The 21,039-nt window shown below is 50.0% G+C and overlaps 5 protein-coding genes across 5 annotated transcripts; 4 read left to right on the top strand and 1 right to left on the bottom strand.

Annotated features, from left to right (window-relative positions):
• Window positions 1–3,099: 3,099 nt before the first annotated feature.
• Window positions 3,100–5,185, top strand: GCG54_00009511 (uncharacterized protein; the record flags this gene model as incomplete). Its single annotated transcript, XM_045409457.1, has 3 exons — window positions 3,100–3,893; window positions 3,963–4,091; window positions 4,147–5,185. 3 exons carry the CDS (start codon window positions 3,100–3,102, stop codon window positions 5,183–5,185), a joined length of 1,962 nt encoding a protein of 653 aa, XP_045259999.1.
• A 1,120-nt stretch (window positions 5,186–6,305) lies between these two features.
• On the top strand, window positions 6,306–7,435 carry GCG54_00009510 (Glyoxylate reductase; the record flags this gene model as incomplete). The annotated part of the gene is made up of 2 exons (XM_045409456.1): window positions 6,306–6,612; window positions 6,705–7,435. The coding sequence occupies 2 exons, from the start codon at window positions 6,306–6,308 to the stop codon at window positions 7,433–7,435; spliced, it is 1,038 nt and encodes a 345-aa protein (XP_045259998.1).
• Window positions 7,436–8,416: 981 nt separating this feature from the next.
• On the top strand, window positions 8,417–10,076 carry GCG54_00009509 (Cytochrome P450 monooxygenase aflV; the record flags this gene model as incomplete). The annotated part of the gene is made up of 4 exons (XM_045409455.1): window positions 8,417–8,485; window positions 8,521–9,072; window positions 9,132–9,754; window positions 9,815–10,076. 4 exons carry the CDS (start codon window positions 8,417–8,419, stop codon window positions 10,074–10,076), a joined length of 1,506 nt encoding a protein of 501 aa, XP_045259997.1.
• Window positions 10,077–14,493: 4,417 nt separating this feature from the next.
• GCG54_00009508 (Oligopeptide transporter 5) lies at window positions 14,494–17,428 on the top strand (the record flags this gene model as incomplete). The annotated part of the gene is made up of 13 exons (XM_045409454.1): window positions 14,494–14,813; window positions 14,868–15,073; window positions 15,123–15,196; window positions 15,245–15,281; window positions 15,331–15,455; window positions 15,508–15,756; window positions 15,810–15,927; window positions 15,975–16,075; window positions 16,139–16,254; window positions 16,305–16,340; window positions 16,390–16,586; window positions 16,640–16,749; window positions 16,802–17,428. The coding sequence occupies 13 exons, from the start codon at window positions 14,494–14,496 to the stop codon at window positions 17,426–17,428; spliced, it is 2,316 nt and encodes a 771-aa protein (XP_045259996.1).
• A 469-nt stretch (window positions 17,429–17,897) lies between these two features.
• GCG54_00009507 (uncharacterized protein) lies at window positions 17,898–19,858 on the bottom strand (the record flags this gene model as incomplete). The annotated part of the gene is made up of 2 exons (XM_045409453.1): window positions 17,898–17,963; window positions 18,026–19,858. The coding sequence occupies 2 exons, from the start codon at window positions 19,856–19,858 to the stop codon at window positions 17,898–17,900; spliced, it is 1,899 nt and encodes a 632-aa protein (XP_045259995.1).
• Window positions 19,859–21,039: the final 1,181 nt, after the last annotated feature.

Raw genomic sequence — 21,039 nt, 5'->3', positions numbered from 1 at the left:
TAACTGGGGGAAGTCTCACGACAGTAAAATCATAACAGGCTCGACCCTTGGAAACCCAGTAGTCCGGTTCAATCTATCGCATGCGTGGAAGGAGCATCGCAAGTCTAGTCTGGCTCGTAGGCTAGCGGGCCGAGAAACGCAAAAGCGCAAAGGCGCAAAAGCGGACAGTTTTCCCTGGCTGCAGTCTGCCCTTTCATTCCTTCCAGACCAACGCAAGAGCCTAATCGGCCTGTCGCTGTCAGATGTCATAACTCAACTTGTTTTACAACTTCATGAACGAGAACCCCCACATCCCGCGAACTCTTCACCAGAATCCAGCGTATCAGTGCTTGCGGAACCACTAAGATTGTGATGTTAATGCGGTTTCCACGTATCATTTCCCGTCTCTACTCTCGCGGTTTGTCTCTTTCGCATTTCCCCTTCTCCTTATTCACTGTGTAGCAAATCTCGTAAAACAACATTCCTGGGGGAAGAGTGGCCACTTCTTGTGGGGGTTGACGACAAAGAGCGCTTCGTCGAGAACTATCGCGATGCAAAGGTAGAGTATCAATCATGGGCGCGAATACTACGAGAAGAGCCACTTAGAATATGTTTAGGAATACAACTGGAAGCGCTCCAAAGTTCGCAGATAATTGCCTAGTAGTTGTTACTTCTTCGGACCGACGGCGTCGTTTTTGCCGTCCGAAGTTCAGCCTTTCCGGCAATATATGTATTGAGTGTAACTCATCTTCGGAGGATATTTCATTGTAAAAGCGTATAATATGAATTCAAGTTGTCGTGGCTGACTGCACAGTTGGTGATGCAAATGTGCTCACTTCATGGAGGCCGTCGGCGTAATCCGAAGGCCGACCGAAGTGGTTGCTTGTCCTTCGGAATAACTTAGACATCAGACGAGATGGAGCAATCCAAATATCGTGCAAACAAAAGCATGATTCTAGATTACTTTGGCCCGTGTGCTGCAGCATTATTAGCTTCCGAGTTGACTTTCGTCGACGAGTGACGGAAGTGAAGAGGTCTAGATCGGGATATCTTGTCGACTTAATGGATGTCTAGCAGGATACGTGTGATCCTGAATGCGCTCTGCACTAGTTTTGATTTAATTTGGCTCGTTTCACAACATTTCTTCTACCGGCATCTGGCCGACTAAAATGGTTGCTTTGCGCATTAATAAGCAGTCCAACAGCACCGGGAATTTGCGTCAAAAGCTCGTTGGCCCTGATCTCGTGGAAATCAATCAAGAAGATCGCGCCCATCAAGCCGTGTGTCGATATTGGCTCACCGAAGTCGAGACAGTAAACGAATGGCGGTGATTGTTCAATTGGCGGCGACCTGTTCGGCACTGTTCCGGCACTCCGCCATCATTAGGACGCATATGATGTCTTTGGCCGGCTTGCAAATATAGACTACCCTGTTTCTTGGAAGGTAACTCTCACGGCCGATGGTCGCCATGTCCGCATCGCCACGAAATCCTGAAACAGGGGATAACACCGCCGCCAACCTGCAAAACAACGTCGGCGCCGACTTGCCAGGCTCCGCCAATTTCGGGCTTGGTATCATAAGTGGCCTTGACACCGAAGTCTTTGATTTACTCGCCCTCATGGAACATATCTCGGCACTTGCTGGATGTTCTCGTCATTTTGCAAAAAGCTACAGTGAAAAAGGGCTGGAAGCGTAGAGTCCATGTCGTATGCGAATACATACTTTGCTATCTAACATACGAAAGAATGGACAAAGCACCATAATCGTATCTGGTTTCCCGATTCGAGGTTTTTGTGTCATCGGTACCTAACTGAGTAAAAGTGTCGTTTATTCGGAGTCACTGGGGCTGGTATTTGCTGACGTGAAAAACTTCAATTTGCTGAACATTCCAATAAGTCTAATCGCAAACCATGGGAAACGCTTTCAAAAGCGAGAACATGGAGATCAAGCTTGCGATGCTGCTTATATTATACGTCTCTAGGCGATCTAAACCTACACAAAACTCTGTCAAACTCACGAAGAATAGGTGGCTTCTCAGCACGGCTGCAGTCCACATCAAAACCTCCTTTCAAGCTTCAGTCATCATCTTGGCAGTAGATAAATTCTGGAATACATCAAAACCTTGCTTCTGGCCTTCAACTCATGCACTAGATTGAGTAAGATTCGCGCTTCGCCGACAAAGGGTTCCATTTTGAGCTCAAAGAAGATCTCAAAGAATGACAGACTCGGTGGCGTCTGCTAGCGCCCCACGCCGCGGAACCTCCGTGGTACTCCCAGATGTCTCTTATGCTTGTCTTTTCGTCCTCATTTAGGCAGCGACTTTGCCATTTTCAGGTCCTAATTAACAACCTTCATCACACATATCTCCATGGCTGGCAAGATCTGACAAACACCTTACCTCGTTTAAGTCTGGCAAACCCCCGGTCGACGCACTCAGCCGGCTTGGTATCTCCGACGGCATCATTCGATTCGACGACGCACTGTCCCTGTGTGGATACTCTCGACTTATCCTCTGGCCGCACGATTGGCAGTAGGCTGAACGGTGGAAGCGCCGAAAGTAGCATCCACATCGGTGCCGGTGAATCAACAATCGGTACTGAGCGCCGGGCTCGCGTTGCTCGGCGGTGCGGCAATCAGAGCGCTGCAGATCTCTCTGGTGCGACACACCAGTGACTTGCGACATGCTTTCTCTATGACTATGGCTGTGCTAACAATAGCAGATGAGCATATCCTTGAGCCACCGGATGCACAGTCATAGTTGAAGCAACATGCCTCAACCATTAAGACCGGGATTTCCCCCTTCGGAAGCCGGCTTGGGTCGGTCAAGTCAAGAACAGGAGCCCACACCGAAGCCGAAAAGGACTAGGAACCGCAGGATTCTGAGTTGCCTTCCGTGCCGACTACACAAACTCAGTAAGAGAAAATCTGTCCAGGCTTTCATTGGGCATCCTCGTGCGAGATCGAGCCACTAAGAGCTTCTTATTGGAACTGACTGTACAAGAATGCGATAGGAGCATACCGTGCCACACGTGTCGTCAATACAACCGACAAGACCAATGCCGTCTACACCCGGCACCTGAAAGCGTGATCAAGCGTGGCGTGGCCTCCTCGCTTCCTCAGATGTCTGGGAAGAAGGCTACATCGGCGCCTGTAGCACAATCAAGCATGACCGAGGTGGCAATACCTGCGAGTACACTTCCGTCAACGCCTTTGAGTGTCGCAGCGATCACCAACACCCCGGAGGATGATTATAGTGTCACGAAACCAAAGCCGAATGTGTCAAGTGGTCAAGTTCGAACGGCACCGGTGACCTTAGACTCGACCCTTCAGTCGATCATTGAAACGCGACTGAGGCCGATGCAATATGCAACCGGGTCCCCTCAATACCCACCGAACATCCCAGTTCCTCCTGTCAATGAAGCCAACCTTTCTGTGGCGTCTTTGGCCTTACAAAATCCATTCTCATCCAAGATCCCAACCCTGTTTGATGAGCCTCAACTGTTCTGGAAACGGTATCTACTAAGCCTGCTTCCTGCTCAGACCCAAGCCGATTTACTGGTCACCTACTTCTTTGAGAACATCAACTGGATCTATCATGCTATCCATGCCCCATCATTCCGCGCCCAATACTCCATGTTATGGTCAAAAAGTATTGAGGACGTCGACTTGATATGGCTTTCACTCCTGTTTATCATGTTTTCGCTCAGTTCACTCTATATACCGGCTCCCATGGCTGAAGCAGCCGGCTTTGAGGTCTCAGACCTCGCCGCCCTGTCGCATCGATGGTACTCTGCTTCCCGCCAATCTTTGCAATCGGGCGGGTATGAGTCCAAGCCGACCTTGATACAGCTTCAGGTTTTCATTGTAACGCAGCTGTACTGGTACGGAACCAAAGACATCGAGGCTCTCAATGCGTAAGTCTCAGCAAAACTTCGTCTGGGTACCTCATGCGTCGACAGAACTAATAAGATCTTCACCCTTAGGCACCTAGCACAAGCTATCCGCCAAGGCCAAGCTCTTGGTCTTGACCGGGAAAGTCCACCATCCATCTCTGACTGCCTTGAGAGGGAATTACGGCACAGAGTTTGGTGGGATCTTGCTGGGGCAGATACGTACGTTCAATGTTGTTTGCTGAGGTGCAAAAACCGGTTCTCTAATATGGCGCAGGTTCCAATCACTGTGTCTAGGAAGGCCTCCTTTGTTGCAATCGCATCTCTCCAATGTCCCGTTCCCTTCGAATTGTAATGACGTCGACATAAACTCTGTACATGCTCAAGTCAAGCCTCTGAACGAGCCGACTGAGATGAGCATGCACCATTTTCGCGGTCGAATCTTCAAGGTCTTCAACAAGCTTTGGCTGGACAATGGTGCGAACCTCGGCTCGCATGATTTTGTGTCAAGCATCGACGCTGAGCTTACGGCCATCACTGACCAGTTTCCGTGGTACTTCAAGGACCCAGCACGGAGTGTGGAAAGCAAGGCTCCGGCACTTCCACCAAACTTTGGCTTTGTTCTGTGGGGTCACCATCTACTAGACAGCTGCATAGCAGTTCAGAGAGTACGGATGTACCGGCCATTTCTTCAGCTCCAGGCCGGCCAAATGTTCCAACGCTGTGTTGCGGCGGGGTCATCGACGTTGACGCTGTACAAGACCCTTCGCTCCCCCGACGAGGCACGGTTTCGACGATCAGATAAGTTGCGAATCCAGGCGTATCACGTCATCTCGGCTGCCATTGTTCTTGCTACCTTTCTTCTGGTAGAACAACCCGCCAACGCAGCCTCAATCCGCCATGACATTGAGATGATAGCTTCAGACTTGCAACCCCCTGCACCGGGAACTACAGAAGACAAACGCTCCATCGCAACTATCGATGATGGTCTCAAAGTACTGCATCAGATCTTGTCTATATCTGATGACAAAGCTTATAATCTTTCGCAAGATACCGAGGGCCCTGCGGCGCTGGCACCAGGCATTTCTTCCGTGTTCGGCGGAGAAGCCACAGCTCGAAAATATCTTGAGAGATGCGCTTTCAAGTATCTTGGATGTGATGATGTAATTCATAATGGACAGCCCATAGCTTCAGCCACTTCAGCAACTGCTGGCAGTTGGGAGGCATTGATGGATCCCTCGTCCTGGGGCGTATGGGGTGATGGATTTTGGGCAGAATTAGACCTGGCCATGGGTGAGGGCCCAGGAGAGATGTGAAGCTTACGAAGAAGAGATCTTAACACTTGGAAAAGCGCGATGTAATGTTTTATCCTACGGTCTATGTCAAATGCATATATTTACCCTATCAAGTATCTTGACCATCCACGTTGCTCTGTCTGTTCTTCGCAAATTCATACGATGTAGATGACAACCTCTTAAAAGACATACCCTCTCTCTTCTTACCGTTGAGTTCGGAAACTGATTAGTTGGTTGTGAGCTTTTTTCACAGTTTCATTCGTGGCGATGAACATCTGTTTCAACCCATTTTGAGCTTGCTGTTGAATCGCCTTGGCACATTTTGGTCGTGTTGGTTTCTCTCTTCAAGTCATGTTGACGTGGTCTCTTGGTAATCGAGAGCTCTTCAAATCAGGGTGAGAAAGCTAGTACATAGTGAAAGTAAAAGACTGGTTAACTGATTGTCTCTTAAAGTGAGGTGGTTGGTGGCCGTCGGCTTTTATATCCGCTTTGGTGGTGGGTATTCCGCGGGAATGTTTTGTTTTGGCTGCGTAGCGTCAATGCCATCTTTAACCGGACCAACTCAAGAAACAAAAGCAAAACCCACGATGACCAACAGGTCAGCGGGGGTTCGGAGACTCATTATTGGCGGTGTATGCAGGAAACTCTGGGGGGATACGCGGGGATGCTCGGGCTTGGCGGCATTCGGGGCAGTTGGCCATCCTTGGACGTACGGCAAATGGGCGTCGTGCGTTAGTGTCCCCGTGGGAGCTGTTGCGGGCCACTACGGGCCATTTGCGGGGGCGGGGATGCAGTAGCTCCAGTAGCTCAACACAGGGCGACACAGGGCCGTTCCACCCAGCCCAGGGGGTGCTGCCGGGATAGCTCCCCAAAGCTCCCCAAACAGGGAAAATATCGCCGACACGCGCCCAACAAATCCAATCGGGAGACGCGAGACGGTGACATGATGTAAGGAAGAGCAAGACACCCCGACTGCGGACATCGTCCGATATAAATATCACGGCGGGCAATACCCCGAGCACTCGGACAGCTCAGTCCAACTTTTGTGAGCTCGATACCCCTCCGCCTCTACCTCCTGTTCACTCGCCAAACCACGACCTACATCACGTATCTTACTTCACGGTCTCACAGAGTCAACAAAATGGGCAAGCCTATCGTTCTCCAGCTCGGCGACGACATCAAGTGGAACCATGACCTCTACAAGGACTTCGGCTCCAAGTTCGAGATCCGGCGCTCCTACAGCATGCCGCGCGCCGAGTTCATCCAGGCGCTGAAGGATAAGAAGTTCGGCGACTTCTTCGCCATCTACCGCCCATTCTGGAACACGGGAGGAGAGATGGGCAACTGGGACAAGGAGCTGATTTCCCTTCTGCCCTCATCATGCAAGGTCTACGCCAGTGCCGGAGCTGGGTTCGACTGGGTTGACACGGAGGCGCTGGCACAGCGGGGTAAGTCGCTCGGACGCTGCAACGAAGCCATTGATACTTTGTGCCAATTATTGCGACTACATTGTCGCCAGACTGGACTAACCATCATACAGGAGTGACTTACTGCAACGCCGCGGCGGCCTGCACGGAATCTGTCGCCGACGGCGCCATCTGGCTCCTCATCTCCATCTTCCGCCTCTTCTCGTGGTCATCCACCGCCGCGCGCTCAGGCGACCCCGACCAGTTCGTCGACGCCAACAAGAACCTCGCTGTTGTCTCGCGCAACCCCAATGGCTTCAGCTTGGGCATCATTGGCTTCGGCAAGATCGGGCGCAGAATCGCAGAGAAGGCGTACCGATCTCACGACATGAAGATCCTTTACAACGACGTCGTCCGTATGCCTGCCGAGCTCGAGAAGTCCACGGACGCGACATACTACAAGAACGTCGACGACCTCCTCGCTACCGCTGACTGTGTCTTGGTCGCGACGCCTTTCGCCGGCAAGACGCTCCTCGACGCTCAGGGAATCGCAAAGATGAAGAAGGGCGCCAAGGTCATCAACATTGCCCGCGGCAAGTTGATTGACGAAGATGCTCTTGTTGCTGCGTTGAAGAGCGGCCACCTATCTGCCGCTGGACTTGACGTCCACTTCAACGAGCCTCATGTCAGCAAGGAGCTCATCAAGATGAGGAATGTCGAGGTCCTGTCGCACAATGCTGGAGCTTCACTAGACGCCCACATCGGCTTTGAGAGACTGGGCATGGAGAATATCCTGTCCTTCGAGAAGACGGGCAAGGCCATCACCCCGGTCAATGCTCACTTGATCAAGCAAAGCCGTCTGTGATGGGATGAAAAGGATTGGGAAAAGCCGACATGAATTTGTATTTATAGCAGGGAAACTTTGGAGTTCTGCGGTGGAAACTTGGACGAGGGAAATATCATGACCAAAAAAGCAATCTTACAAGCCCCTTCTATTGCACATTTACCGACGTGACTATGTTAATTTCCTTTTCAATGCGCGTGCATGAAATGGGACTATGGACAGCGCTGGATGCGAGAGACAGCCCTCAAAAGAATCCATAGGTAGGCTACCATAAATCTCGTGCATAGATTACAGATTTACGGAAAGGGAAGTCCCTGAGTGTTTCGTGCAAAGCTCTTAGTGCTACAACTTGCTTGCCTGTCTCATTACACTGATTGAGTTGTTGAGAGTGAAGACTCGGACATGCTGTCATCGACCAATCATACAAGAATAAGGCTTTGCAACCATGTTTCTCAGACTCGAAATTCATCCTAGCCGTCATGACAGTTGACCATTCGGTCCACGCCCAACACCGAGAGCCGCTTAGACTACCAAGGATCGATTTGGCACCCGCACTCCCACCGGTAACTTTGGCGGAACAGACTTTGCCACTAGGACGAAAGTGCTCTCCAATTCTTGGCTTTCATCCAAGACATGTCGGACATGTCTCACGTAGCCAATGGCGACGTGGCAATTGCATATTGACGATACAGGTTACACAGCAAGCGGCATCTGATAGTCCTACTGTCCGAAGAGGGGCGGGATTGTCGCGAAACCTTATTCCGACTGCTTACAAAATAGGTCCAATGTTTTACGATCGTTCTTTGCTCATGGCCGATGGGTTTGAGACCTGCATTCCAGCTCTGTCCCGATACCTTCAACTTCCAATTCGAGGTGGTTGATCGCCCAAGCAACCTTTCATCCCTAGTTGAGCCCCGCAACCGGTGACTGACAATCAATATAACACACACGCTGTCGCCCTCTTCACGCCCGCCTCGACGGACTGTTTTCTGACGAAGCACAATGGCTCTTCTCAGTCCGATCACGATGCTTGTTGCTTTGGTTATTCTCGGCATAGCCGCAACCTTTCGCGTGAGTCCAAAAGTTCTTCCTTTGCTGGCCGCCAGCTGCCTGGTACTGATCTCGCTATTCAGCTTGCCGCGGCTGCTCTATCCTCGCCTTTGAAGCACATACCTGGACCCTGGTATATCAACTTCACGCACTGGGTTCTCAAATATTACACCGTCACGGGCCAGCGCATGTACTATATCCACTCGCTTCATGAGCGCTATGGTCCCGTTGTACGCATCACCCCGGAAGAGATATCCGTGGCCGACCCCGATGGCTACATTGATATCTATCGGATGGGGTCTGGCTTCATCAAGTCGAAGTTCTATAAACAGATCTCGGGTGGTGCCAATCCTGCCATATTTACGATAATCGATCCAAAGGAGCATGCCGCCCGCCGTAAGCTTTTCGCTCGCGCGTTCACTACATCTTCGATTCGTGAGAACTGCGAGGCATTGGTGCGCGAGAAAGTTGAGAAAGCAACTGATTGCATTCGGTCCGAAGCGATGGGGGGCCGCTCTGACGTCCTGAAATGGTGGACACTCATGGCCAGCGATGTTGTTGGACAGCTAGCTTTCGGAGAGTCTTTCGAGCTGTTAGAGTTGGGCAAGGTACGTCTTGATATCTCGCATCATACCAAGAGCAAAAGGCTGATGATAGCAATCATTAGAAGAACCGATTCGTCGAGGTTCTCCAAGCAGCAGCAGCAGCCAGTGCCCGACGCATCGAGTTGCCGTGGCTACACGCTTTGATCAGTCATCTCTCACGGCTTTCACCCAGGGCAATGCAGCTACTAACCAACACAAGAGGGGAGATGATCAAGTACGGTCAGAAAGCTGTCGAAAACCTGCGCCGGAATAAGGAAAACAAGGCGAATTTGTTTGCTACAATCCTGGCAGAAAGCGAAACCAACGAAAAGTCGAAGCTCACTGACGACGTTATCCGAGTTGAAGCCTCAAACATGCTCATTGCTGGATCCGATACGCTTTCGAACTCACTGGCATACGTCGTCTGGGCGATCCTGAAGAGACCCGAGCTCCAACGGCGGCTCGAGGATGAAGTTGCAGGTTTGGATGATCATTTCGACGACGTTGTTCTGGAAAAGCTTCCACTACTGAATGCTGTCATCTACGAGTCGATGCGTCTCTACGGCGCTACATCGGGCAGTTTCCCCAGAGAGACACCGCCATCCGGCGCTACCATTGGAGGTTATTTTGTTCCTGGAGGTACAGAAGTAGCACTGCAGGCGTACACTATCCATCGCCTTCCCGAAGTGTTCCCAGACCCCTTGAAGTAAGTTTCGCATACTCTGCTCCGTAAACTTGGTGACATTGTTTTGCTTATCTCCATTAGATTTGACGAGTCTCGGTTCATGCCTGGAGTTCCGACCGAGAAGCAGAAGCAACTTTTCTCGGCATTCGGTCATGGGTCACGATCGTGCATCGGAATTCACCTGGCCTGGATGGAACTGAGGCTGGCCATCGCTCTTTTGTTTCGCAAGTGTCGGGGTCTGCGGCTTGCAGACAATATGACGGACGATATGATGCACATGGTGAGTTTTCTGGTCATAAAGCCGGCCGGAAACACCTGCGACGTGACTTTGTGTAAGGAGTAAACAGAGCCCCTTGGTAATAGCCGAGGTACAGGAGAAATTTTACATTTCGTGGGATCGTGAAAAACTGCGTAGTTGACCCTCTATCCTTCCTTCATTACCATTTCGTCTTCGTCTTCCACAGCCTAATGCCGAGTACCACATGAAATTGGCTTTCTCTTGCTGGGCCAACACCCTGTCTGTTCCTCGCATCTGGCAATTGCCTTTCCGCTGACTCTCTTACAACGTCGTCGTTTGGAACAAAGGCAGCTGAAGAGTCTGAAACTGTTAATGGACCCCAGGCGCAGTCTCCATCAATCTCCTCAGCTAGCTCCATATGTGCTTTCCAATGCTTGAAAATGAGTTCTTTCGCTCCAAGGAGATTCCATCGCTTTTCATACCAGATCACATATTCCCATCGCCTCAGGGGCTGAGAGACGTACTCTCCGTAAATGCTGGAATATCTGGCATTCCACAAGTTGACCCACGCAAACGATGGCGTTTGGGGAGAAGCGTGGTCTCCCTCAAACACTATAGGGCCACCCCTTTCTTTCGCCTTGTCCTTGTCGTTCAAGCAATAGGGTTCCAAAATCCGCCGATCGTTTTGCGCGAGTGTCGTGAGATTTGGGTTATCCCCCCACAATGTCAATGAAGGTGGAATATTTTCGTTTTCTGAAGTTGAGGCCCGGTTAAAAACCTCGTGGGTTCGTTATTTGTTTTTTTTTACTTGCATCATGCAAGAGCCTTCGACCTCTTCTCATGCGCTGATGGCCACTTTTGCTCAGGATCTTGTTATTATCTTGTGGTTTACACGCCCACTCTCCCGGTCTTTTCCTGCCTGTTGCAGCGATTTTCAATTCCCGAACCGGAACTGAGGTTTCCTGTTTCTATTGAGCAGCATTGCTAGTGTGGCAGTGTCGTCTGTGCTCTCAGAATATAACCGATGGAAGCATTGGCTGAGAGGAGAGCGGCTATCCGGCTGGTAATGGGAGCATTCCGCGGTGTGCTGAAAACATCTGTAGAGCTTTTCTGGTTAAGGACTATTGTAAAAGTACATGTCTCTAGCTTTCCGATTAATGATTCACGCCCCCGGGCATCGGAAAGGAAGCAAGTTGCGACCCGACCGGAAAGCAGCGCGGGCGGAATGCCAAGATAATGGTCGATCTATTGGGCCTTTGGATAACTGAACATTGCTGATCCTTGTCTGTACTTGCGCACAATAGATGTCAGGCTCGCCGGAAACTGACAGACATGTTGGACAGACATGTGATCCAACCACTTGTCCAAACTATCCCGCATGCAAAATATCAGCAATGCTACAGGTGGCTGGATCTTATACATGCGACGCGATCTCTTTGAGGGGCTTCGAAATATGATTCCTGAACGTTCCGAATAGTCGCGCATCTCCGAAGGGTTCGGGGCCTGACTTCTTGAAGATAGGATAGACCGTTGGCCATGGCGGATTTTACATGCACAACGCGAATGTTCATTAGCTTTGAACCATCACTTGCAACCCTCCAATACTTTTCCTTGACCGTCACTGTAAGCGTGCGTACATAATCATACGTCATTGTTCTGAAACGTCGCTATGCTCAACTACGAAAGTCGTGACCTTGTCAAATGACTGTACTATTGTAACGTAGTCTTTTTTTTCCCCTTCATCACTAATCCACTAGGTTGCGATTTGCATCCAGCTTAACCTCCTGTGGCTGACTTCATTAATCGCTAGATCAGCCCGCGGAATATGCTGTGGCCTCATTGCCTATTTGGCCTCTTGGCTCTAAGTTAAAATGACAGTGGCATGGCATGGCAAAAATGCTGCAATACAGTGGCATGCGAGCTTGTGGATATTTCCTTGTTTCGCTCTTGCTGAAAATCTAAGAAGCACAAAGACCCAGAACGGAGTTCAATCCTCAATTTGGTGGATAAGTACTTGGCTTTTCCCTTCGCACGGGCAACCCGGCATCGAAAAGTAGCCGTTCCATCTGAGACAAAACGGGTGTGACAGGTTCTAGAACCTGTAGAAAACCCGACTGTGCGGGGAGAACTGCTTAAACGAGCCTAATGAAGTGTGAAGTGAACAGGTGCTCCTACAAGGAGCAGTCCGCTCAAGTTGGACTTTCGTCGGGTTCACGATCACCCTGTAATCTAGAACATGTGTCCATGACTCATGTTCCCGCCAAGCTATTTCAATGAATCTGACTTCGCTTGCATTCCTGCCTTGACTCGAGTAAGCTGAGCAATCCTCTCATTGGCCTCCACGCCGTTAGTTGAAGAAGCTTAGTGGTTATTCATCTTGAACTCCTCGAGAACCTTTTGTCTTTTTGGTTTAGCCGCCCATACAGAAGGGCGAAGTATGGGAAAAACATAAGTGCTCTGTCTTTACGTTTTGCGTGCTCGAATTGCAATGCCTTTGAGTGTGCTTAGTTTTCCGGTGAATCGTGATTCTAGACACAGGACAAACAACCCAAGACAGCAGAGTGGCGATACATGTCGATCAAAACATCCAGCAGGTACCTCGTCTTTCGCCAAAGTCTTTTTTTGTATGCATCCGTCAGTGGGCACTTTTGTCAACGTGGCTATTCTCGAGAAGGTAAGCATCACTCGTCTTCATTCTCCGTAGCACAGAAACCTCCCAGACAGTACAAGATGTTGTATCCTGGACCCCAGTGAACTTTAAACTCGAACATTTAGGGGAAGGTCCAGGATCAGTGCCGTGCATAAGAACAAGTCATGTCGATTGGCACATCTCGTGACAGTATACACCGGTAAGATACATGTAAGAACATACAAAAGGCCGCGGAAAGCCTCAAACTACAGATTGCTTCTGATCATTAGCTTTCTATCCCATCACTACAGTATTTCGTTCAGATCGACCTCACACCCACTGCCAATATTCAACTGTCCTTCCGACTCAAAGAATAGAGTAAGCTACATGTCGGTCATTGGCTTGACTTGGTCACAAATGCTAATGTAAGAAACAATTATAGCAACATGGTTCACATCACCTCTTTCCTCGCAGTTCTCGCTGCTGTCACCTCGGCCTCAGCCTTGCGATGCAACATTCAAGTCCGCAACTCCGTCGGCGGAGTCGTTGGAAGCTCTTGTGTCGACGCAGGCGCCACTGGATCTGTTCAGAGCTCCCAGTCCGGCGCTACGATCAACTTCAAGACTTCCACCAGCTGTGGCGTCGATGCCACTGGCGGTCTCGGCCCCAACGAGTCTCTCTCCAATGGTGGCAACTGCTAGACGGTCTGCGTCTCTTCACGGGTCACGCCCATGCAATCTCGGAACGGGCTTGATGGAGATTGAACCAAGGACACGCAATTATGCCAGGAACTTCAGCGGTACTGCAATAGACAGATAGATCCTCGCCTTCACGTAATGTTTACGCACAGACTTCAATCACATCCAATGATCACTTCTGGGACTTCGAGGCTCTGTCGATATAGAAAGGGTCGCTGGATGTCCATATCTCTACGGAAAACTTGTCTCGTTCTGTTAAAGCAATATTGGGCACAGTAGTGACCCCAAAGCCAAAATCAAATTTACTATTCTGTCGTCACAAAAATGTTGAGACACAGGCAGGAGAGAGGGGGGTCACTTGACGTCTACTTCCAACCTTAGACCATAATGGTAGGCTTACTTCTACATCTGCAGAGCTTGGAGATTGATAAGATAAGTCGACTTGGCAACTGTCTGGATGAGAACTGTCGACGAGCTCATCGACATCGGGAGCAACTAACTGTCAAACTTGACAGTACGCCCCGCAACGTTGCGAGATAGCATAGATATAATCGTCGAGCTATCTCATGCGCCAAGTCGGTAGACAGTCTTCAACGGTCATGTTCATCCGAGAGTCTTGTCTCCTGTGCCCTTATCATAGGCTGTTGGTTTAAACCCCAACAGAACTCGCCCGCATCCCGCATTTTGAGCTCGACATACCCCACTTACATTGCGTCTTGATAACGCCATCAGATAATGCATGCCTCATTCGTTGAGACAAGATCCCTCCGCATTCCATGCTATTCCCGCAGTTGCTCGGTAGACTGTGAGGTAAATAGCCGACGCGAGAAAGACCAATATGGGCCTCGGGGTCGGAGCGAGTGCGACGCAGAATATCGCCAACTTCGCTATTGGCCCAGCCACTAGCTCGTCCGACATTCCCAGTAAGCCGTTTCGGGGTTCTTCGCGGGATTGAACGTTGACCAATTATTGCCTTGTTATTTCCCCTGCCATAAGATGATAAGCTATTCCCATCTTGAAGAAGAAACTGCATTATCGGGGTGGCAACGCAGCTCCTTTCACAGCACATCACGAAGATCCGCAATTGCATGCTGTTAGTGCCCGGAAATCCTGTGGTCAGTTTCTTTATATTGAATGCAATGGCGTCCTTCCCAAGTGTCTGCTCTCATAACGTGCATTTTGCAACAACGCAGCCATGTCTCAATTACGGGATGAAAAGGCTACGCTGAGCGATTCCAAAGCCCCTAGTGTGGCTGTTGATCCTGTACTTGATACGACGGAGAAGCTCTTTCTCGGCGGGCTAGATGACAGTCCAGACGGAACGAAGCGGGGATCGACTGATGATTCGGAGCCGGAATATGACTTTAAATCCGAAGAGTTCGCAAATATTCCAGAGCTTGTTCGGACCGTCGTGGGCTTCAAAGATGACCCGTCCTTGCCCGTCATAACCTTTCGATCTATTCTACTCTCGACCGTCTTTTGTGCGATTGGCAGCACTGTGTCCCAACTCTCATAGTAAGATTGCATCATGAGAACACTGATCTAGCATGGAAACTGAATGATGAGTAGCTTCCGAACAACTACTGCGCCATTCCCAGTCTTCTTCGTTATCTTGGCATCAGCCCCTCTTGGAAGGCTACTTGCCAGAATACTGCCAGCTTATACCGTGCCTTTGGGCCGATTTTCTTTCTCTCTTAATCCTGGGCCATTTTCTATCAAAGAGCATGCAATCATTGGAATTGCAGCAAATGCTGGCAGTCAAGGCCAATGGGCAAGTTAGTGCAGTCCACCCCTTGAGCTATGACTTGCACTGACCTAATCCAGCTTTCCTGCCCACGAATGCGGCTCTATACTATGGCATCACGATGAATCCAGCCATAGCTTTGTTCTTCGGATGGGTCAGTTCCATCAGCCTATTTGTGTGTTACACTAGCTGATCTTGGCAGGGTGCATCGCTTCTCGGATTTGCCTTCGCGGCAATGGGTAAGGCTCTAGAACCTAGCCTCAAAGAGAACCATCTAACTCTATCAAGTTCGAAAGATTTTGATCGATGATCCGGAGTTCATCTTCCCACTTTCTTTGCAGCAAGTCACGCTCTATAGAAGCATGCAAGGGAAAAGCGAGCTTCACAAAAGTGTTTCACAGAAGCAGATGAAGGTAAGCAACTTGTCCCGCATACAATTTGGAAAAGGCTGACGTTCTTATCCAGGTATTCTGGTGGATTTTGCTGGGGACATTTGTCTGGCAGTTCCTGCCTGAGTACATATTCCCCTTCGTTGCCGCACTTGCGCCTCTTTGCTGGTTTGCTAGCCGCAACCATGTCGTCAATTTTCTTGGTGCTGGCAGAGGGGGTGTCGGACTTCTCAACATCACACTCAACTGGTCTAACATCACATCTACGGTCATCACCTACCCTTACAGCGTTCAGGTTACCATATTCGTTGGTTTTGTTATCACAGTAAGCCAGAATTTCCATTGGGATTCACAATGCTAACATGAATCTTTCCGTAGACTTGGATCTTGATTCCAGTTGCGTACTTCGGGAACCTGTGGGGGTCTCCCACTTACAACATCATGTCCAATGGCGTATTCCAGAAGAATGGATCAAGTTATCCATTTGAGTCTTTGAGTAATATTATTCTATCCCAATTGGCTATTCATGACTAATTAGCCCAGTCTACACTGACTCGAGCGGGAATCAACATGTCAATGAGACAAGATACCACGAAGTTGGCCTTGCCTACTCAGGCGCCCAATACACGTGGGAGATTTTCATGGTAAGTGTAACACATCAAAGCTATCTACTGGGTAGGTATATTCTCTGATGCTATTTCATACAGTGGTATGCATCATACATCTCCTCGTTTGTCTGGTGTGGCTTGTTTTTGGGTCCCAAGATTGTCAAGATTTGGAAAGCCAGGAAGGATAAAGGAGAATATCATCAGGATCGTTTGAGGTAAGCAATCACCTTAGATGCTAGGGTAAGATTGTTTCTGACTCAAACAGCCGCATCATCCAACAGTATTCCGGTCTCACTTTGTGGTAAGCTCTGTTGGATATCCGAAGCCCGCAGCGTTCTGACTTTTTCTAGGGAATGGGGTCTTCTCACAGCGATACCCATTGGAATTCTTCTCGTCATTGTCGCCACAAAGTCTATCTGGATGCCGACCTGGACCTACTTCGTGGCACTGGGATTTGGTGCTGCAGCCATGTTGCCCATGAGTTTGGTCTATGCCATGTCGGATTATTCGATCAAGGTTGGCTTTTTTAATGAACTCATATATGGATGTAAGTGCCTAATTTGTACCTGTTGGCCAATTGAAGCTGATAGTCGTCTTCAGATATGATCGACGCCCGTGGATCATCTCGCCACCCACTTGGTCAGCTCGCTTACCGCATCATATCCGGCAATGTTTGGTATGATGCTCGAATTGTTCTTGAGGACCAAAAGGTGAGGCGCAATCTCAGTCCTCGGCACATGCAACAATACTCATGAAAAACAGATTGGCCACTATCTCCATTTACCCCCTAGGGATGTAATTGGCATCCAAATCATCGCAAACATGCTCGCCCTTCCAATTAACTATGGCGTCATGCGATGGGTCATCGCCTCAAAGTTTGACTACGTCAGTGGCCGCGTCCCCGATCCTGCGGGGCAGTGGACCGGACAAGAGTTCAAGAGCTACAACACAGCTGGTATTCAATACGCCCTCGTCGGGCCAAAGAAACTTTTCGCATCATCTTTCTTCAAGCCAGTTTTATATGGGTTCCCTGCAGGCGCAATAGCTCCCATCGTCATCTGGCTCCTCCACAAGAAGTTCCCTAAGGCAAGATTTGATCTTTGGAACTCGACCATTTTCTTTGCCAGCGCCGCCACCTTCCACGGAAACCTCAGCACCGGACCTTTCACAACTTTCCTTGTTGGAACGTTCTTCAACTTCTATCTGTACCGGTACAGACACAAGTTTTGGAACAAGTGGGCTTACATCAGTGGCGCCGCATTGGACACTGGATTTAACGCCAATCTACTGTTCATCTTCATCTTTCTCGGAACGACGGGAGCTGTGATGGTGAATTGGTGGGGTAATAATGCAGACAATATTGAACGCTGCTTCGCCTTGAAGAAGTAGAGAGGTTAGCTTCACACCAAGCCTGCCTAACTGCTCACCAACAGGTTGAAGACATCACAAAGGTCAAGATTGAGGGGATTGAGCATACCCATAGGACATTGATACGTCGCATGAAAGTAGACACAGTATGAGATTTACCATTAAGTGCAGGGAAATCATCTCAACATCACAAAATCAATGTTTCATCTAGAGACCGCCTATTTTTTATGTGCTAAGCGAATACTTTTCCTGTGGCTAGACTCTACCTTACCGTCGTTCTAACTGATACTTATATCCTCGTTGTAGTCGCTGTCGCGACTGTCGTCTTAAATAGGAGTAAAGATAGACGCGCAGACACAGGAAAATTAGGCGGTCTCTTCTCTATATAATTTGAATCTCGACCAATTGTTTCTCCCCGCTATCCAACCACCCTCTTGCTTCACCACGCATGAGACCTTCCACGAAACACTGGCCAATCACCCGCCAACCATTACCTTGTTGCCGCATAACGATAGGCGCGGAGCAGCCTTTGATCACGAAGATCGAGTCCCCTTTCCTGAGTGCTTTCAAAGTAGCCGTTCCGAAGAGCCCTCTCTCGGTAGTAAATACAGGATATACTATGCCCACATGCTTATCCAAAGATTCGACGAACGCCTTAGGATTCTTGCACATCCCCACATCCTCAACACGGGGAAAGAAACTCTTGAAATCGCGACCCCACGGTCTCCAATGAGCGGCGACCTGCTTTCGGAACTGATTCAAGTCGTACAAGTTGGCATGATTCAGGACTGGGCCCCAACCACGCTCCTTCAGTGCGATAACATTTGGGTCATTGCTATCCAAGCTGTCGAGCCATGGGATGTCAAGGACCGTTGTTCCCGTGTGGCAATCATAGATCGCTGCTCGATGCAAGGTTCTTGTGATTGCCTCATTCGCGTTTTCCGGCAATGTCGTACAAGCTGGCTGGACAGCATCTTCCAAAACTGAAAGTCCTCCCCTTGCCCACCCTAAATGAGGTGCCGTTCCGTCCACCACGTCAACTTGGAATCCTTTTGTCACCAGCACTCTCCCATCATTCTCCAATCTGAACTCTGCTTCTTGTCCCCAGCTAGCATCGCAGTCAGTGCCCCAGAGATAGGGGTCCCATGCCGAAGTCAGGTCAGGTACCCAAGACGGAAGCTCCAGGTCAGAGTCCGTTGTACCAGTAAGGATGATGTCGAAAGACTCGAAGCCGGATACGAGTGCTCTGGCAAAGTCACAGAACACCTCGGATACATCTTTTGTGTAATCTGGCTCGACATGTTTCGTCACATAGTCGGGGATCATCCCCATCAAACCGTAAAGCCGGTCTCGCAGGTCAAGTGAGCCAGCGAGACGTCCAACCATGAGTAACAGCCCCAAATCATCTTGGTCCTTTCTCCTTTCTTCTGCAGTCTGCGCACGACCACGACGGACGCGCTCCTGGTTAGCTTCAACCAACTCAACGAGCTTAAGCACCCGCCACACCTTCTCTCGAGCCCTTACGGCACCACGGATGTTGGTTGCGCGCTGCAGGAAGTTCTTCAACGGGATCAACCCCATGCGGAACGTCCCAAAGAGAATTGAGGGATTGAACGGCCCAAGGCACTTTTCTTGGATAACCCACACTCGGGTCCAATATTGTGCGCTAACGACAATGTCAATCGAATTCCTAATGGTCTCCTTCTTTGTCGGATCGGCGAGCACTTTCTCAAGTACCTCGGAAGCTGTTTGGTCGTCTTTGCACTTTACGATGCACTCATGCAGCAGTGCAACATCGTGGATAGCGTCGTCTGGAACCTTGCCGAGCCAGATCGATACAATCAGAGCCTTGCCATAGATTATACGCATTCGCTTGACTTGACGATTGCGCTCTACCAGGTCTTTCTGGTTGATGCAAATGGCATCGACCCAAATCTTTAAGCCACCAACATAGTCTGGGTCCGAAGACAAGGCCCTCAGCGCTGCCTCAAGATTCTGGCCCACGAGAATGACTCGGCCATCCATGATGATGGGCACTTTGACAGTCTGATCGCCCCAAGCATAGCTGAGTGCTCCGTAGTCGCCCCATGCAAAGCGATGGTACCTCTGATGCGACCGGTCTCGTTCAGGCGGCGAGCTTGCCCTCGTTGGGCTCAGTGAGCGATATCGCTCGTTTGAGAATCGGCGCCAGCCCTCGTCACTATTACGCCTGGATAGTGGCCGTATTTGAGAATTTGATTCAAACAGGCGGTAATCTGATAGATGAGCGTCGAGAGAAACGTGCTGCAGCGTACAGTGAACGAGACCATGCCACTCCGGAGGCTCGTCGCGTAACTTGGCGAGTGGTGGTAGTTCAAGTGTCTGTAAGTTGAGAACGCGAATCTCGTTGCGGCTTTCGTTGAGTGGGGAGTAAGGGAAATCCGCCACGTTGGTCCGTTGATGTGATGCCATGATAATTTTAGCGGCGAAAACCTGAATCTGGGAAGAGGTTCCAGAGAAGTGGCTCAAATAATCCGGTGCGGCACATGAGGTATTTAGCCTTGGCGTATGTTGCACGAAGATGTGGCCTGGGGACGGGTACGGTACTCCATCGATTCAGCCCAGCTGACACTGCCTACAGATAACCGGGGGTTTGGCACACACAGCCCCCAATCGAACATGAGGGGCTGGCCAGGGTCACCATTGGTTCTTCGCCAAAGTCCTAACGCAGGTCGGTTATGAGTCCGTAACTTTTTACACTTGGGTTGGAAAGGTGTGATCACCATTCTCACGGGATTAAGGCCCATTCCCACGCCGCGATACAAGCAATACGGCGCACTCGCTTTTGAACGTTGATATTCTGAACCACAAATCACCAAGTTGCTCCTTCTTTTAAGATACTTCTTGTTGAACTTCATCTGGCGCTCAACAATTGACTTGCCTTTGGCCAAGCTACATGCCTCGGATTTCGGGTAGAAGCCGATGCGGCAGCGGTACACTCTGTCTCAATTCAGCTGAGCATCGGAGTCGGCTCCGATGTGTGGGGCCAACTCGGGACACACAAACACAGTCCCAGCGGCCATCCCCGGAGACCCTGTATATGAATATCAGCGATAAAGGGGGAAGGCTACTCTCCTGATCAAACAGGGGTGTTTACATGAGTTGGGGGCCTGGGCTCCGCCAAAATCCCGCTGAAGTTCTCGGAACAGCACCAACATTAAGCGCCGATCAACTCTGGCGCTTAACCACCCCTGCTTGCAGTTGCATTGCTTCAATCACCCCACGGCACAGCCCTACGTTCTGATGAAGCGCCTTGGAGGACTCCAACATTGTTGGTACTATGTATGTATGAACGGTGCCACCCGCGCGGCCCGTTCCCTCGATGGTGTACTCTTGATCTTTCTTCCCTCCTCATCGTTGCACCACTCCAGGCCATTGTAGCACTCGAATTCCACGGCCAAGAAGCACAACTTTGAAGAATCAAATTGCATGGATGAAAATCGGCCAATCCGCCTCCTTTCTCTCGGTAATACATTCGCAACTGACCTCGCTGGCAACATGACTGACCACACCAGATGGAGGCGGCATTAGAGGTGTATCCTCTATCCTCGTCCTCAAAGAGGTGATGCGCCAGGTGAACATAGACAGGAAGC

The sequence above is a fragment of the Colletotrichum gloeosporioides genome (assembly GCF_011800055.1).
Source record: "Colletotrichum gloeosporioides strain Lc1 chromosome Unknown consensus_72, whole genome shotgun sequence".
Lineage (NCBI taxonomy): Eukaryota > Fungi > Ascomycota > Sordariomycetes > Glomerellales > Glomerellaceae > Colletotrichum > Colletotrichum gloeosporioides.
Note: the sequence above shows the minus strand (reverse complement) of the source record. Positions and strands in the feature narration are given on the sequence as shown.